Source organism: Drosophila arizonae, chromosome 4 (assembly GCF_054131065.1).
Source record: "Drosophila arizonae isolate 15081-1271.41 chromosome 4, UAZ_ARI_1.0, whole genome shotgun sequence".
Lineage (NCBI taxonomy): Eukaryota > Metazoa > Arthropoda > Insecta > Diptera > Drosophilidae > Drosophila > Drosophila arizonae.
The window spans coordinates 26,521,125-26,538,578 of record NC_142924.1 but is presented as its reverse complement, the minus strand read 5'-3'; the positions used below and the strand labels follow the sequence as shown (position 1 = coordinate 26,538,578).

Sequence of the window (17,454 nt, the reverse complement as noted above, 5' to 3'; positions counted from 1 at the left end):
GCCAGATATTTCAATACATAGTATTTTTCGCTCAATTGTTAAAGTATAAAAGTTAAAAAATTACATAATTAGCTATATTAAAGTAGATCTATTGATGCTTTTATGCAACTCCCACAAATTTAGATTTGAATAAAGTCTAAAAACCATCATTTTATGCTGGCTATACATATAATTTAAATTTTAACGTTTACGCTTGCTCTATGTGAATATTTTCCAGCACTGGTCATGCAGTGCTGCTCAAATCACGTTATCGTTTGAGACTTAGTGACGCCGACGAACTACTCAAACTGGCATTTAAATAGAATAAACTGTTTCGGCGCGTTCTACACTTTGTGCCTGTAATTCGTGTCGGCCTGGGTATCTCGTTTTAGATAATTGTTAGTGTGAATTTTTTATCATATTTTTTAATATACTTCGGGGTAAATATTTGCGTGCCGTGCACAAAAATATTTAAATCTGAGAAAACTAAAGAAGCAAGCAGGCGGAGCAGATATAGAAAAATAAAATAAACGAGTCAGTCCAAAAAGACAAAACTGAAAAAATGGCCGCAAAGCCCGAGGACAAGAGCACGGATATACCTGATCGTCTTTTTGACTCTAATCACCGTAAGACCTATAAGCGTATGCGCTTTTTCGGTAAGGTAAGTGCTAAGTTTGTCTCGCAAACATTTTGTATGAAAATAGAGGGAAAACATGAGGCGATTGCATCGTTTGCCCTGGACATTTTGTTCCTGTTGTTTTCGCGATATGCAGTTATGTATGCATGCATGTATGTGTGCAGATTGTGTATTCACACACATATGTATATAGGTACGAACAGAAATTAGTGTTGTCAAACACTGCAAACAACCAGTTGGCTGTTTTGGCGCGGACTACACAATAAATGAATGTATGTATGTATGTACATATGTTCATATATTCAGCTAATATATGTATTTGAAATATTTCTGATAATTTTAAAATACAATTTTCAGGGAGGATTTGCTAAATGTTATGAAATAATTGATGTGGAGACCGACGATGTGTTTGCTGGCAAGATTGTGTCCAAGAAGCTTATGATAAAGCACAACCAGAAGGAGAAGACGGCTCAGGAAATAACTATTCACCGCAGTCTAAACCATCCAAATATTGTAAAATTTCACAGCTATTTTGAAGATGTTCAGAACATCTATATTGTGCTGGAGTTGTGCAAGAAACGCGTAAGTATTCTGAATTGATAAAGGTGCGCATGTATTAATTTTTTTTTTTATTTTTTTTCAAAATATTACTTTGTAGTCAATGATGGAGTTGCATAAGCGCCGTAAGAGTATTACAGAGTTTGAAACCCGCTATTACATATACCAGATAATACAGGGTGTCAAGTATCTTCACGACAATCGCATTATTCATCGTGATCTAAAGTTGGGCAATCTATTTCTAAATGACATGTTGCATGTGAAGATTGGAGACTTTGGACTAGCAACCCGTATTGAGTACGAGGGTGAACGCAAGAAAACCCTTTGCGGCACTCCTAACTATATTGCACCAGAGATCCTGACAAAGAAAGGTCATTCGTTTGAAGTGGACATCTGGTCCATTGGATGCGTTATGTATACGTTGTTGGTTGGTCAGCCGCCTTTCGAAACAAAAACATTAAAAGACACTTACTCAAAAATAAAAAAATGCGAGTACCGCGTGCCGAGCTACTTAAGAAAACCGGCTGCGGATATGGTCATTGCAATGCTGCAACCTAATCCAGAAAGTCGTCCTACAATAGGACAGCTCTTGAATTTTGAGTTTCTTAAGGCTACACAAGTGCCAGTGTTTTTGCCCAGCTCTTGCTTAACAATGGCTCCACGTATCGGCATTAACGATACTATAGAGGATCCTACTCAGCGTAAGCCGTTGGCGGAATACAATGGTCTGCGAGATGATACTCGTTTAGAGTCGACGTTCTTAAAGAATAATTTACACGACGCTATTACAGCGTCGGCTCAGGTTTGTCGTCATAATGAAGACTATCGTAGCGACATTGAGAGTTTGCATCAGCAGCTGACGAAGCTTATTAATGATAAGGTATGCAGTATGAGGTTAAATATCCAACATATAAATATCAATATGCTTCCTCTTCATTTTAAAAGCCGCGTTTACTGCAAGGAAATCTTGGCGATGAGAATACCGATCCTGCTGCCCAGCCGTTATTTTGGATATCAAAGTGGGTCGATTATAGCGATAAATATGGTTTTGGCTATCAGCTGTGTGATGAGGGCATCGGAGTTATGTTCAATGACACCACAAAACTCATTTTGTTGCCTAATCAACTGAACGTGCATTTTATTGATAAGGAGGGTAAAGAATCTTACATGACTACGACAGATTACTGCAAGTCACTGGATAAAAAGATGAAACTGCTGTCGTATTTTAAACGTTATATGACTGAGCATCTGGTAAAGGCAGGGGCCAATAATGTTCCTGATGAAAATGATCAAATTTCTCGAATGCCTCATCTTCATTCCTGGTTTCGGACGACTTGTGCAGTGGTTATGCATTTAACCAATGGCTCTGTTCAGGTACTAACGATAAAATTTCAACTTAAATTAAAGAACAAAATTTTAAATGTATTATTTTTGTTTCTTGTTTAGCTTAACTTTTCAGATCATATGAAAATAATTTTATGCCCCCGTATGAGTGCCATCACCTACATGGATCATGAGAAAAATTTTCGCACATATCGATTTTCAACTATCGCACAAAACGGAGTTTCCAAGGATCTTTACCAAAAGATACGTTATGCTCATGAGAAACTCAGGAAAATGCTTGAGAAGATGTTTGTTTGAACAAAAAAGGAAATTACTACAGCCGGCTGATATCATATATTCATTCTCGTTACGTTTATGTCTAGTTAAACAGAATACCTTAATTTTCTATATAGCGCGCAAAGCAAAAAAGCTATTCCTCCATGTTCGATATACTCCAAATTCCCGTTGCTGTTTAAATTAGTCGCTTGTTTATTTATTAAGTTATATATTCAGTTTTTTCCGCTAAGATATTAGCTTTTGTAATGTCAATAGAAAACAAAAATGCAGCTATATATGTTTTCATAATTTTTAATATATAAAGAAAGTAATAATGATATAAAATTATCAAAATCAGCATATTTATTTTGTTTTCTTTTAGGTAAATCGATTGTTATCGGTATTTAGATACTGCCATTGCTTTTTAATACTGATAATCGAGAGAGTACGAAAGTTCAAAATATTTTTGTAAGTGCAAAATAAAATGACTTGGAAGTGTTGTCTAAGAAATATTTATTTCCATTGCGTGACCTGTCATTCTTGATTGTATTTTATTAAGTATATTTAAAGATAAGGGAAATAATATGTATTTTGTAAGTAACGCTTTGGTCACACTGTTATGCCATCTCGTATTGATTTTATTTTCAGCAAAGTTCCAAGTAGTATTTGTGCAGAATATCTCAAAGCCACCGATTCGTTATCTAAATGCAATTTAGTGAACATAAATTCCACAAGAACAATAATGGGAGACAATGAGCAGAAGGCCCTTCAGCTTATGGCTGAGGCGGAAAAGAAGCTGACACAACAAAAGGGGTTTCTAGGCTCGCTTTTTGGGTGAGTAATGTAGACTACTATCGAGCGAATTCATTATAATTTCCTGCGCTAGAAGACATAATGTAGGTATTTCATTTTAATTATTGCATTTATGAACATTCGAATGCGATTCCTTAAAATATGTACAACGCATGTACATTTAGATATATCTGCCCATACAGAAATATTCATGCCTGAAAGGAAAATTTATGTGTATTAAACTTTAAATATACATATATTAATGTGGATTAAACTATGATTCAAAAGTATGAAATTTAGATATTAAGATATTTGTTTGTTTTACTATTATTATTATTTTTAATTTTTATTTTTATAAGCTAATCATGTAATTATTGTGCATTCCATATTTATGCAGAAATTATACATAACTATTAATTAACACACTAGGGAAACTACAAAACTATAATAAACAAATATTGATCCTTATTATTACGTGATAGACCCGATGAAGTATGGGTGAATATATGCTCATAAGTGCGAGTGATATCCATTATTATATTTGTCTATTGTTATATATCACTGCAGTGGTTCCAATAAAATTGAAGATGCTATTGAGTGCTATCAGCGAGCTGGCAATATGTTTAAAATGTCGAAGAACTGGAGTAAAGCCGGTGAATGCTTCTGTGAGGCAGCCACTCTCCATGGTCGAGCTGGCAGCCGCCACGATGCAGGCACTTGCTACGTGGACGCTTCGAATTGCTACAAGAAGGTCGATGTGGAAAGCGCCGTTAACTGTTTGATGAAGTCCATAGATATTTACACCGATATGGGACGCTTTACAATGGCAGCCAAGCATCATCAGAGCATTGCTGAAATGTATGAAAGTGACCCAACTACTCTGGTAAGGAACTATTATATATGTGCATTTATAACACAGACTAGAAAGTAATTAAACATTTGTAATTTGTCTGGTGACGTGAAGGTCAAAGCCATTCAACACTATGAACAAGCGGCAGATTATTTTAAGGGCGAAGAGTCAGTTAGCTCGGCGAATAAGTGTATGCTAAAAGTTGCCCAATATGCAGCCCAACTGGAGGATTATGAAAAAGCAATATCGATATATGAGCAGGTGGCTGCCTCATCACTCGAGAGCTCGTTGCTGAAATACAGCGCCAAGGAGTATTTCTTTCGTGCCGCTCTTTGTCATCTAAGCGTTGATTTGTTGAATGCACAACACGCAATCGAAAAGTATGCGCAGCAATACCCGGCATTCCAAGACTCACGAGAGTTTAAACTTATCAAGGTAATTAAGATTTCGCAACTTACATTTTCATTCAATAAAATACGTTTCTATGTAGGTTCTATGTGAGCACCTTGAGGAGCAGAATATCGAGGGTTTTACAGAAGCAGTAAAGGATTACGATAGCATCTCACGCTTGGATCAATGGTATACAACAATATTGCTACGCATTAAAAAGGCCGCAGACGAGGATCCTGATTTGCGATAAACATACCAATATATTACCGCGTATAAATATAAATATATAAACGCATATAACTTCTTAAATGCTTTTTGAGTTAACAAAAAATATATATCTACGTATATACATATAACGAAATTCACAAGATTAAAATTAATCCAACTAAAATCATTCTTCTACACTATAATATGCAACATTTTTAAAGTGAAAACTTAATGATTTTTAGCTTATTTGTCAATGTACCTTATAAATTTATAAATAATGTCATGACTTTGGATCATTTCTTTTTGTTGAGTTGTACAATGTACATTTTTTGTCAAAGTAATATAAAATTGGTTGAACATATTAATTTGATGGATCGATTTTTTATTTTTTTTATAATCACTTTTGTGTTAAACATATTGTCAATTGACAATAATTAAGATATTCTAGTTTTGGCACTCACTATTAAAAAAAATCTAATCAGTCAAGTATGCGTTATTAAGGTTAAGAAAAGGAAAGAAAAAATGCAGTTTCTGAACTAAATAAATATAAAAGCTATTTTGGTCGATAAACAATTACAATTATAAAAAAAAATCGTTGGTAATTATGAAAAACTTAAAGAATCTAACTAATTCATTAGAATATCTTGAGGGTCGCAGTTATTAAATCCATCTCAGAAGAAATTCAAATATTTGGTGAATCCGAAAGGTATAAAATATAAATAAATGATTCATTAAATAAAACTATCCAATTTTAATCTGTAGTTGTTGCTTAAACAGCATAATAAAATTTTGCTGGTTTAAATGCTTAAAATTTCTGATACATTTAAAACTAAATCAATTATAAAAATTTCTTACCATTACCATATAATATAATGTAATGAGAAAAATATAAAATATTGAAAATGGTTGCAAAGTAAAAAGCTTCAAAATAACGCACTATGTTTAATCATACTTCGCCCTTTTTTGCCGGGATAATTGATTCGTTTGATATAAAACGATAAATGTAATAATAAATTGTTCCATCAGATTGGATCTACTAAGAAAAGCAAAGATTTTAACGGCTTATTTATTAGTTGTTTTATAATAAATTAATAATCAAACACATTGCATTCGCTTACTTCACCCTTTTCCCAATGTACATACTATTTTGTATTTTCTATGTATTTTATTTATTATATCGAGGTCTGAAATGCGTACCTCTGACACTCAAGTGACATCTTGAAAGAGTTGTGATCTCTTTACATGCCAACGCAGATTTAGAGATCATTGTTTTTTATTACATATTTTGAGTTTTTGTTATGCCAGAAATAATGTTTCCAGAGTCAATCTTTATCAGAGGAATAGTCTAACTTTCAGATTTCTTGTTTAAAATGCACGTATGTCCGTGCGTCTCAATTAATCAAAATTATATTCAATTTAATGGACGTGTTCTAGGCGTTTACGCATTCTCTATGAAATCGTAAAATTTTATTAGCTCATAACTGATTTATCATTGAGAATAACTGGTATTAGAATAAAATAGTGGTCTGATTATAGGAACATCATTGTTAAATAACTTGTCTAGACCATTTAATCTTATATAATAAAACCCGTAGAATATGATAATATTAATTAAATATGTGTCTTTACCTATGCATTTCAAATAAATTTTTTGCAAATTTAGTTGGATGAGGGAGGGGGGGGGAGGGTAATTGGGGTGTAGGTGATTTAAAAAAAGAAAGTTGGAGACCAGCTCCAAAGACATAGGAGATATAATTATAATATATAAATGATTTTTAATCGACAGCATAAAAACTGGAATAGTGGATTTCTTAAAGCAAAATACTAAAATTTCAACTGCCTCTTATACGTATATTTCGAAATATGCGCGTTCCAGCATGCAGACAGACGGAGTGGTTAAGATTATACATACACTCATGATGAAAATAATAAGTAAACCAAAATAATTTTGGAGATTTTGTCATAACTAATTTTTGCGAAACTGATGAAAAGATCTCATAATTTTGTGCAACATGCTTTTAAGGTGTACAATAAAATGGAAATACGCATGTTATGTTTCTTCAATTGGGAGATAACTAAAACTGACTAAACTACCAGGTCGTACCAAAAATATGGTTTGTTTGATGCGCGCCAAAAATAAGTAATAAGTTATCATCAAGGCAAAATTTGGCTAAAGACCACATCACATGGGAAGGATCCTATTTAAGACGGCCTAAGGGTAAAGAATTTTATCCCCACTACACAAAAAAAAAAAAAAAAAAAAAAAAAAAAAAAAAAAAAAAAAAAAAAACATTGAAGCATGGCGGTGGAATAATTATGGTGTGGGGCTGCTTCTCTCTACCATATGCTGAGGAAAACATGCCCCTGAGCTGGAGGTTTCAACAAGATAACGGCCCAAAACACTCGTCTAAAATAAATAGTAACAACTTGGTTTGAGGTTAACCAAGTGGACACTCTCGCTTGACCCAGTCATTCTCCTGATCTGAATCCAATCGATAACTTGTGGAGTGAATGGATAAAGCAGAAGGCCAATAAGGCCAATTCTGGGACTGTGTCCAAGAAACCCTGCCAAGCTTTAATTATTAGTATGCCCAACTGGATACAAAAAATTGTTGAAAATAAAGGAGGAAATCAGGATATTAACCCAAAATTAAAAGAACAAAAGATTTTGAATGATTTGAAACTCAAAAATGAAATACAGCTAACCAAAGCAAAGTTTACCTATTATTTTAGTCAAGCACAACTAAAAAAAAAAATTCCAAATATACTTATTTTCGTTAATACTAATATTAATTCAAATACAGAAACGTGCATTTAAATCTTGATTTTAAATTTTAAGGGGTGTACCTATTATATTCATCAGAGTGTACATATATACTTAATGGGGTCTGCCAGGCCTCCTTCTGCCTGTTACTTACACTTTCACAAAACTATTTTAGCCTTACTTTCCATTATACATTATGAAAATAATGTACATTAGATGGCGCAATAAACAAATTGTAAATTTTATGCCTATTTTAATCAGCTGTTGTAGCCGAGTGACCATATTTTTATTTATCAGGCTGGTAGTACCATTCAACAATGCAGTGCAACACGAATACAAAAATTGTATTCTATACCATTATTCAATTATATAATACATACATTTGTATAACAATAGCATATTCACATTTTCAAAAAGTGGTAAAAATTAGCAGCACAATATTTTGATTCCACATTTTTTATTTCTTTTTTATTTAAATACAATTAATGAGTTTCAATTTGATTTATTGAGAGCTATATCGTAAAATCATCTGATGCTTGGGGGCAGATGAAATTAATATGATATTCGCCATTTACTGTTAATAAAAAAATATGATAGTGATTTTGAAGATTCACATGTATGTATTCTTGCATAATCCGATACATCACCTCTGGGAGAAATGGTGAGTATCTTAATTGAAATTCCAAGTTTGGTGAATATCTTTGCATATTTTCTCATATATGTATCATCTAAAGTAGAGTTAGCAAATATCTTAACCAGCACTTAATATTCTTATTTTTAATTTTAATTTTTATTTTTTTATATGTATATATGTACATATATGTACAGCTGACTCTAGTTATCTCAAACCTGTGATATATCGAACCTCTCATTAATTCAAAGTAATCACGAGTCCCCTACAAATTCTCTTTATATATATTGGAATTATGTCCACACATTTTTTGCACTCAGTAACTTGAACTAAAAAATCTTGGCTAACACGCGGCAGTTCGTACTCATACATGTCAAACACTCGACAATTCAAATTTCAAGTTGGTGTTTTAATACGAACTTTGAATTTGAATTTGCGGACTCCCCTGAAACTACAATTACTCTGCGTGGTTGCGTGTTGCATTAAACATAGGCACATTTTGATGCTCGCATCCGCACTAATCGCTTCGTTAGTATACATATTAAAAGAAAAAATTAATTGAAAAAGTAGAAGGAGTGGACACATTACAAATACAAATATGTAAAATATTACAAATATGTAAAATATCAGCAGTTTAATAAAAACCTTGATAGTTCGAAGTTTTATTTATATTCACTTACAAATTTCGAACCATTTAATATTTCGAATATTCGATAATTCGTAGTATTTTAAGAGTCCCTTGAATTTTTAAATACCGAGAGTCGGCGGTATATTGTTTCTATTTTATTTTTTGAACACCTTTGTATGGTATATAATCATCATATATATATCGTGAATTAATTTGTTTAATATAAGTCAATTGTAATGTTATATAATTTAAGCTTCTTTAGAAAAGACAGAATTTCTATTTATATTCTGAATACCTACTTCTACTTTTTTGATCGAGATATACGATATACAAAAGATTTAAGCTGTTATACTGAATTTTCAATTTGTTGAGACTGTGGTGTAGCTTGAGAGATATTCACCAAATACATTCACCAAACCTCTATCTGTTATACTTGTAGCACTGGTTAGCATATTTGCTAACTCTACTTTAACTAATATATTTTAACGCATGCGAAAATATTTACCAATAAACTTCTTCTTGATCAGGGCGACGAGCTGAGATGATTTACCCTTGTCCGTCTGCGTGTCCGTCCGTCCGTATGTATGAACGCGTCGATTTCACAATATATAAGAACTAGAGACTCGAATTTTTTTCCTAGGTCCGTGTATATTACGCGCATATCGAGTTTTTCTCTAAATATCGATAGCCACTCCCGATATTTTATTATCGATTAAAAACCTTATCGTAAGCTAGGTATTTAAAGTGATCTCGTACACCTTTGGAGCTACAGCTTCCAAATTTTAAATGTAGATTTATATGTATTTTATATAATTTCGGTTTTTATTGTAATTTATTTATTTATATCTCTATATTTCAAATACTAGAGACTTTTGCTTTAGCATATACACGCACTTTAATATAAGTTTCATGAGCATAGTCCGATAAAAAGAAAAGTTATTAGTAAGTCCACACTGCTGCCAATAAGTGTTTATGCTTGGATGCCTATGTTTTTCTGTGTATGAGTGTGTGTGTTTCTTGGTAAGAAGTAAGACTTGAAGAATTATTGTGAAATATCAATTATTCGAAGGGTTCAGGACATTTCGTAGTCGAGCAGTCTCGACTAGAGCTTTCTTACTTGTTATACCCTGAACCCATTGAAAATGGGAATTCAGGGTATAATGGTTTTGTGAAAAATATGTAACGGGCAGAAGGAATCATCGCAGACCCCACAAAGTATATATATTCTTGATCAGCACGACGAGCTGTCCTGCTGTCCGTATGAATGCGTCAATGTCATAAGTTATAGGAGCTAGAGAAATTTGGCATGCATACTCGTGTGTACCATACGCAGTACAAGTTTCTTATAATTTTTGATAACTCATCCGATAACTTTTTTATCAGGAATAATCGAAAAATTGATTTCGTTTTTCAACCTAATTTGAACACTTTTAGACCTGAAGAATACGAAGATTTTATATGCACAGATTTTGGATACCACGCCCCCTTCTCCCTCAATTAGTACTAGAGATTCGTCCTTTCGAATGTACACACATTTAAACATTATGATTACGTTCTTAAAGTTTAATTAAGATAGTTCCTCTACAAGAGAATTTATTCAACAAATAAATAGGCAAAAAAAAACAATTATCGATTATTCCTGATGAAAAAGATATCGGATGAGTTATCAAAAAAATATGAAAAGCTTGTGCTTCGTATGTTATTAAGCAATCAAGTTCTCATAGTGAGCGCACACTGCAGCCCATGATTGTTTATGCGTAGGTGCCTGTGTGTCTGTGTGCGTGTGCATGTGTGTAAGTATGTGTTTCTTGTGCAAGCAGAAAGACGCGAAAAATGGTTGAAATAGCTGTTGCTCGAAGGGTTCAGGGGATCTCGTAGTCGAGCAGTCTCGACTAAAGCTTTCCTTTACTTGTTTTTCTCACTTTAGTAACAAAACTATTTTGTAAATTTTGAATAAATAATAAATGTATTATGATAATGCCAATTGATTCATTGCTAACCTCGGCACAATAGATGTGTGTTGTTATTGTTGGAACTTGCCATTGGCTTAACGGCATTCAGACAATTAGGAGCTTTCTTTATAATTTCACTTAAATTGCAAATGTAAGGTAAACCATAATTAAAACATTTGTTGGCTGCGAGCATGGGTAACCAGAGCAAATTGTGAATTACACGCTCGCTTAACCACTGGCTAGCCACCCCAGAGCAGAATTGGGAAAACTCTATGCCGAGTGCCGAGAACCAAGTGCCAAGTGCTAACTGCCGAGTGGTTGCAACATCAAATTGTAATTACAATTTCCCAACAGCCCGGTGAATGCAGTGGTATCCGCTTTTACCTCTACCACCAACACCACCACCTCCACCTCAGTCCCCGCCGCCGCTGCCGTTCTTGCGCTCGTCTTCGCATTTATTAACATGCGCGTGCTAAAAAACGCTTGCGATGGTGTTGCCTATCAGTGTCACTAAGTGAGGGCTACGTGACAATTTGTTGTTCCGCGAATCTCCCCATCGCTTTTTTAGCACCCCCGGACAGTGTACAAATTGAGTCGCCCTTAGTGGTCGCTTAGCTTCAAACCGAAAATAGTACTAACATGTGGTAACCCATAATTTGCGCTAAGGGAGTTATCAATATATTTACCACGAACGTCCTTCTTTGGAATGATTGTATTTAAATAATAAGGCATAGCTTATGAATATATATAGCAGAGAGTGTAAAATACATAAATAAACTGGATGCAGAGTTAAGTATTAAAAAATTTCCATTATTAAGTTTCAAATCCTTAACTAGTTTTGCGATAAAGTTAATGACCAATATTTGGTGTTTTATTCCATGTCAGTCATAAACTATATCGCTGCTCAATGGCCAATGCGGCGTGCGATAGTTTTCATGAAAAACTGAACCGTATAACTTAGTAATCATTACATATCGAAAAAATCACTATGATATATCATATTCAGTTCTCAACACAATCATTTCATGATGAATGAAATAAGCTAAACACATTGAAGTGTCTTAAAGATAAGCTTTCATATCTAAAATAATATTTCAGTATAAAATGTCTTCTCTATGAAGATTTTTTGAATGGACGATGCTCTCTTGAAAGTTATTCGTTTTCAATGCCCATATATCATATAAATCGTAATCTTAATCGTTTCACTGATTTATAACTAAATCTTACAGATCAATGCAAAATATTGTGACATAGAGTGCGGAATTAACATTAAGAGCAGGAGTACGGCTTTCAAGTATTAAATCCTCTAAACTGCCATTGTCAGCTACTCCATGAATTTCTTGCAAATGAAAATTGGCTATTTGTCAAATAGGGCGTAGTGAAGGACAACAAAACACTTTTAAATTTAAACACAAATTGTCAGATCAAAAAACAAAAATTGAAAATTACCATCTGTCAAAATTCACGTCATTCCAAGCAATCTGCCAGCGCACTGCAGACTACCTCTCTACCCCACAGGCTAATCCTTTGAGCAACAATGTGGCATATTCGAGGTGGACGGAGATAATTGTGTACATACATACGATACTTAGGATTCTGTTTGTACGTTTTTTTCCTGGTGCACTTGTCAAGTGTTGGCATACCGACTCGACCAAAGCGCTCATTAAAAAATACCCCCGACTAGTCAGCAGACTGAGGGTGGTATATCTAAGTAATTGTGAACGCTAATGTGTTACCTTAGGCCATCAAAAGAACACTCGTGAAGGGTGGTATAGGCTTGTGAAACGTGCATATCCCCAATTAGCTCCGATACAGCTATTAGGTACTTATTACGATATATTGGTCAGCCTACATGTCATGATATTCCTTCGACTTTATTTCAAATTCAATCTATTCCTTGGTGCTTAAAACACATTTGCAATTCAATGGGATTCACATTGAAATTTATGCGAAATCTATACAAAGAATCCTTGCAATGTAAACAGTGTGGGAGTTGGTATTTTCTTTAAAAGGAATTCTAAATGCTCCTAGTAAATGAAATCAAAGCTATTTTTACAGAGATTATTTTGATTTTTTTTTTTTAATTTTTAATTTTATTTACAAAATGTTATTAGCTGTCTTTAATAAAGGTAATTAATACATGCTGAAATAAACTATAAATATAGTCAACTCACATATCATGAGAATAATATTCCAAGCTTTCTTTTTATTTAAAATTGTAAGCTATGAATTGATATGATGCAAGTTTAATATCGTATTATTTATACATACATATTTTATATATATATATTCATATAAATAATGTGTGTTTGTCTTGTCTTTACATAGATATTTTTTAATAGAATACGACTTTCTAAAATATTTCAGAAAATCAATCAAATCAATACATACATACATACATATAATAGTTGATATTTACTCAGGTCAACAAAATTAAAATACAAATCTATATATCTATAATCAGGAACTGGACAGTAACTTGTTCATTGATTGTTTGCTTGATTACCTAAGACTCTATCTCTAACTAGATATTGTAAATATACGAAAAATATATTTAAATATTTCATTAATAAACGCTTAATAAACGATTGTATCTAGGGTAGCAGGGTATCGAGCAGTATAGGATACCCGGCTTCTACACGTATTGTTATATATCATTACATTTGGATATGGATAGGCTATGTATGTATGGCTATAATCAAGGATTAGGATAAGTTTGAAGAAAGTATTTAGGTTCCTATAGTGCAAGGCGCTGTTCTATCTGAAGCCGACCATCCACTTGCCACGTAATTTGGCTCTAGGATTAGCCGAATAATAATGAACCGCACATCTCGAGCATTTATTTACCGGCTATTGGCTTTCCCATGAAATAGCAATATTTACTCAAGTGCGTAATCCTCCTCTGCAGCTCTGTTGGCAATCGGCGATTTGCAATGCCAATTGTATGGACACTAAAAGAGCAATTGTAGCTGGGCATGAAATTCAAATACAAACAATTCGAACAATATCCATTCATGAACCTGTCAGTCCTCAATTGAATTGTGATTGTGTGAATATAAAACTGGAATGCTCGTGTATTCACGTGTTTATTTAACCGCTTAGTACGGCGCTACGAATTGGCGCCATCTGTTCACTTGACGTGCTTATTTACAGCACATCTGTATATATTTATGTATCTGTACTTACGGGTACTTGCTTATATATAAATTCATCAAATTTGTGTATGGGCAGACGACTTAAATGATATTCTTAAACGCTCGGATCAAGAATCGGTTCTCTCATTTATTATTTCACGTAACTAGTAATGAATCCTAATTAATAGACTACGTATGTATATCTAATATGATTATACAATCAAATTGCAGCGACAAAAATAAGAGTCTACGAACTTACATTGGGATGATGTTCTCATCTAGTTAGTTGCCTTTATTATTCTAGCTCCTTTTACTTACTAGCCCCAATAGGGCTCAAAAACAAAATGTTTTGCACAATATAGTTTATAGTGAAATTCGACCTGCGAGTATATAATCTAAATTTGAAGTCCCTAGCACTATAAATGGTAGTATTTCATTTATAGAATCTCCTAGCTTGGCACACCCCAACGGCGTGTATTAGATAAATATTAAGAGTGGAACAAGTAAGAAAGCTCTAGTCGAGACTACGACTACGAGATCCCCTAAACCGTTCGAGTAACTGATATCACATCAGCTGTTAATTTCGTTTAGTTTTGGTAGATGGCGCTGCAGCAGTGAATCTATTTGAGTTTTGCCAGCGCCACTAGCAGGAGTGAGCTGGCGTAGTGTGTTAGCTGCATGACGCTAGATCGAGAAGTCGCGGTTCGAATCCCGATTGGTGCAACTGATGTTAACTTTTTTAATTGTTTCAAAATATTTTTATATTTTATTAAATAAGTTTTGTATTATATTTATATTTTTAAATACATCGAAATTGAAATTTCAGCCATACTAAATGGGCATTTTTATTTGTAGGGTAGTATCTAGTCGAGCACTCTCGACTAGAGTTTTCTTACTTGTTTTTATAATATAATAGTTTGGAGTTGGTATCTATACTATATATAAACAACATTTTTTTAATATATCACTATTATGATGTTAGGTCAATCTCAAGTGGGGATCTATAATAATATAATACAATATATAAGTGCTTTTGTCGAGACTGCTTGAACAGGAGATCTCCCGAAACCGCCAAAGAATTGATATTCCAATAATTCTTTGTATCATTTCTGTAAACATATGCACGCACTCATGGACACTCTCTCTGCTAATTACGCAATTGACATAGCGCATGAGCTCATGGCAACTTATTTGTTGAATGATTCCCTTAGTACATTAGATGAACTTTTTGAATAAGACTTTCAGAATGCGACAACATTCAGATAATTGTATTTAATTTAGTAAACACGAACCTCTCGTATTTTAAATACATTTCTCCTCATATTTTGTCTGCAATTGTATCAAATATACATTAATTTGGAGACTCTAGGTCTAAAGATATATTTAATTAATAATTTATAACTGATTGTTAGTAAGGTTTTCAATCAATATCGATAAGCAATAAGAAAATCGATATTGACGCGCGTGATGTACAGGGACCTACAAATATATGGACAGGCAGACAGATCGTCGCCCTTATCAAGAATATATGTATATATTGTAACGAAAGCGTATGTGTTCAGATTAAATATGTTATCATGTTTTTCTGATAGATTGCCTAATCCTTATATTGATACTAGCTGATACTAGCTATCCATTATTTCTAGGAAAAAATTTTTGAAAGCTATGTTGTTCAGGTTTGGGTACACTCTGATTAATTTATTAATCGGATTTTCATTCAAGCACCTTGTGGTAAACGACATTCTTCGTTTGTTGGTCGGGTGCAAGAACAATCAATGCGGATGGTCAACACGTGAGCATGCCACGTACAATTGACCATGAGAAAAACACACATTTTCTAGATTGAGCCCACAAATAGCAAAGATTGACATATCTCATTGCATCTTGCGCATATTCATGCATGACGCGGGCTACCTGTGTATGTCGCTGGTAAAATAGTCAATCGACCAACATTTTCAGAATCTCCTCCTGTGATTATTGCATCGCGTAAATGAATATACTCTTCCGAACGCAATTTAGCTTGATTCAAACGGATGAATTTCAGGCGCTCCGTTTCGATTTTCACGTACATGTCAACGCAGTATTGTTGAAACAATCGACGAAATCGCAACAAATAATTGTCAGAATTTTCAAGAATCATCAAACGATATGCGTAATAATTCATCTAACTAACCTTCTTGGCAGTTTCCTCACCTGAAACAAATACAGTAAAAATTGTATTTTAGAACCCCTAATAGGTTTACGACTCTTACAGCTACTCTCTCTACTAAATTAAGAGTGACAACTTTTTTTGTGTACCAAAAGCAAACAGAATGAAATGTATATAAAGTTAAAATGAAAACAATGATTTTACCATTCAATGGATTAATCATTTTGATATTGCCAAAACATCAGTGGGTATTGTAAAGCGTCATTTGAACGGTGCGTTTCAGATATTCTTTGTCGTTGCCCAGTACCGCGTCGTAAGCACAATGTCGCGTGCTTCCAAGCTTTCACCAAAAATCAGGATTGCCACTTCATCGATTGTTGGAGCATTAAATGTGGGTTCATGTGTTCCAGCTGGTCTTGTATCTGCTCTGATTACTACTTTATAGTCATCTCTTGGCATGCGCTCTAAAGCAGTCATGAATAGCTTGACCAATGCATGATGTTCGTGAAGCATTTGCTGCAAATCTTGGAGAGTTGCTCTTTTAATAGCTGTGTTGATTTCTTGACGCCGGTCAAGTTGTTCTTCCATATTGCCAATGAAGTATATTTGCAAGAATTTGTGCTGTGCATCTTCAATAGGTTGCAATGATCGAATGCGATGGCAAATCTGGCCTTGAATCTTTAAATTCAAAGCCATAGTTATAGTTAGATTTACAAACACTTTTTACAGAAATCTAACAAACTACATTATTTGAAATTATTATTTTTTTTTTACAATCATAGAACATAAAATTTTTAACGTAAATTACCTTATTATATCCGTCTCCAATTTCCGCCCCAAATGAAGTCATTTGGAAACAGGCATTGTATTTTTGAGTGCTCGCTAGAAAATGTTGTGATTCTAGTGTTTCGCCATAGAGTAGGGAACGCAATTGCTCTGGTGGCGGGACCACTAATGGCAATGTCACTTTACCACTAAGGCAGCACAAACCGGGCGTTTCACCAGCAAACTTTAATGCGCCACAATGCTGGCAAACAACGTCCATTGGACCAATGCAAACTAAACGATTCAAGCTGTAGTCAATGCAATCATATCGAAACGCTGCTCGATTCAAATCAATCCTTGAACCATTTCTTATTGCCGTTTCACGGGCTGCCTTTGAGAATCACGAATTAAGGCTGGGA

General features: G+C 33.9%; 3 protein-coding genes across 3 annotated transcripts in view; all 3 read left to right on the top strand.

The window, feature by feature from the left end:
- The first annotated feature begins 249 nt into the window (after positions 1-249).
- Positions 250-3,135, top strand: polo (Serine/threonine-protein kinase polo). Its single transcript, XM_018005935.2, has 5 exons — positions 250-640; positions 974-1,198; positions 1,275-2,054; positions 2,120-2,548; positions 2,621-3,135. The coding sequence occupies exons 1-5, from the start codon at positions 542-544 to the stop codon at positions 2,813-2,815; spliced, it is 1,728 nt and encodes a 575-aa protein (XP_017861424.2). The 5' UTR covers positions 250-541; the 3' UTR covers positions 2,816-3,135.
- A 239-nt stretch (positions 3,136-3,374) lies between these two features.
- On the top strand, positions 3,375-6,119 carry alphaSnap (Alpha-soluble NSF attachment protein). The gene is made up of 4 exons (XM_018005948.2): positions 3,375-3,607; positions 4,133-4,448; positions 4,530-4,850; positions 4,906-6,119. Exons 1-4 carry the CDS (start codon positions 3,393-3,395, stop codon positions 5,053-5,055), a joined length of 1,002 nt encoding a protein of 333 aa, XP_017861437.2. The 5' UTR covers positions 3,375-3,392; the 3' UTR covers positions 5,056-6,119.
- Positions 6,120-6,704: 585 nt separating this feature from the next.
- TfAP-2 (transcription factor AP-2) overlaps positions 6,705-17,454 on the top strand; it is a 62,395-nt gene continuing 51,645 nt past the window's right edge. Inside the window, exon 1 of the mRNA XM_089468689.1 lies at positions 6,705-8,437. Within this exon, the coding sequence (XP_089324815.1) occupies positions 8,435-8,437 (3 nt within the window). The 5' untranslated portion in view covers positions 6,705-8,434. The remainder of the gene's footprint in view (positions 8,438-17,454) is intronic.

Coding starts and splice junctions, on each gene's coding strand:
- alphaSnap (XM_018005948.2), top strand. CDS start 3,393: ATGCCATCTCGTATTGATTTTATTTTCAGCAAAGTTCCAAGTAGTATT. Junction 3,608..4,132: donor TTTCTAGGCTCGCTTTTTGG/GTGAGTAATGTA, acceptor ATATCACTGCAG/TGGTTCCAATAAAATTGAAG. Junction 4,449..4,529: donor AAAGTGACCCAACTACTCTG/GTAAGGAACTAT, acceptor GGTGACGTGAAG/GTCAAAGCCATTCAACACTA.
- polo (XM_018005935.2), top strand. CDS start 542: ATGGCCGCAAAGCCCGAGGACAAGAGCACGGATATACCTGATCGTCTT. Junction 641..973: donor GTATGCGCTTTTTCGGTAAG/GTAAGTGCTAAG, acceptor TACAATTTTCAG/GGAGGATTTGCTAAATGTTA. Junction 1,199..1,274: donor TGGAGTTGTGCAAGAAACGC/GTAAGTATTCTG, acceptor ATTACTTTGTAG/TCAATGATGGAGTTGCATAA.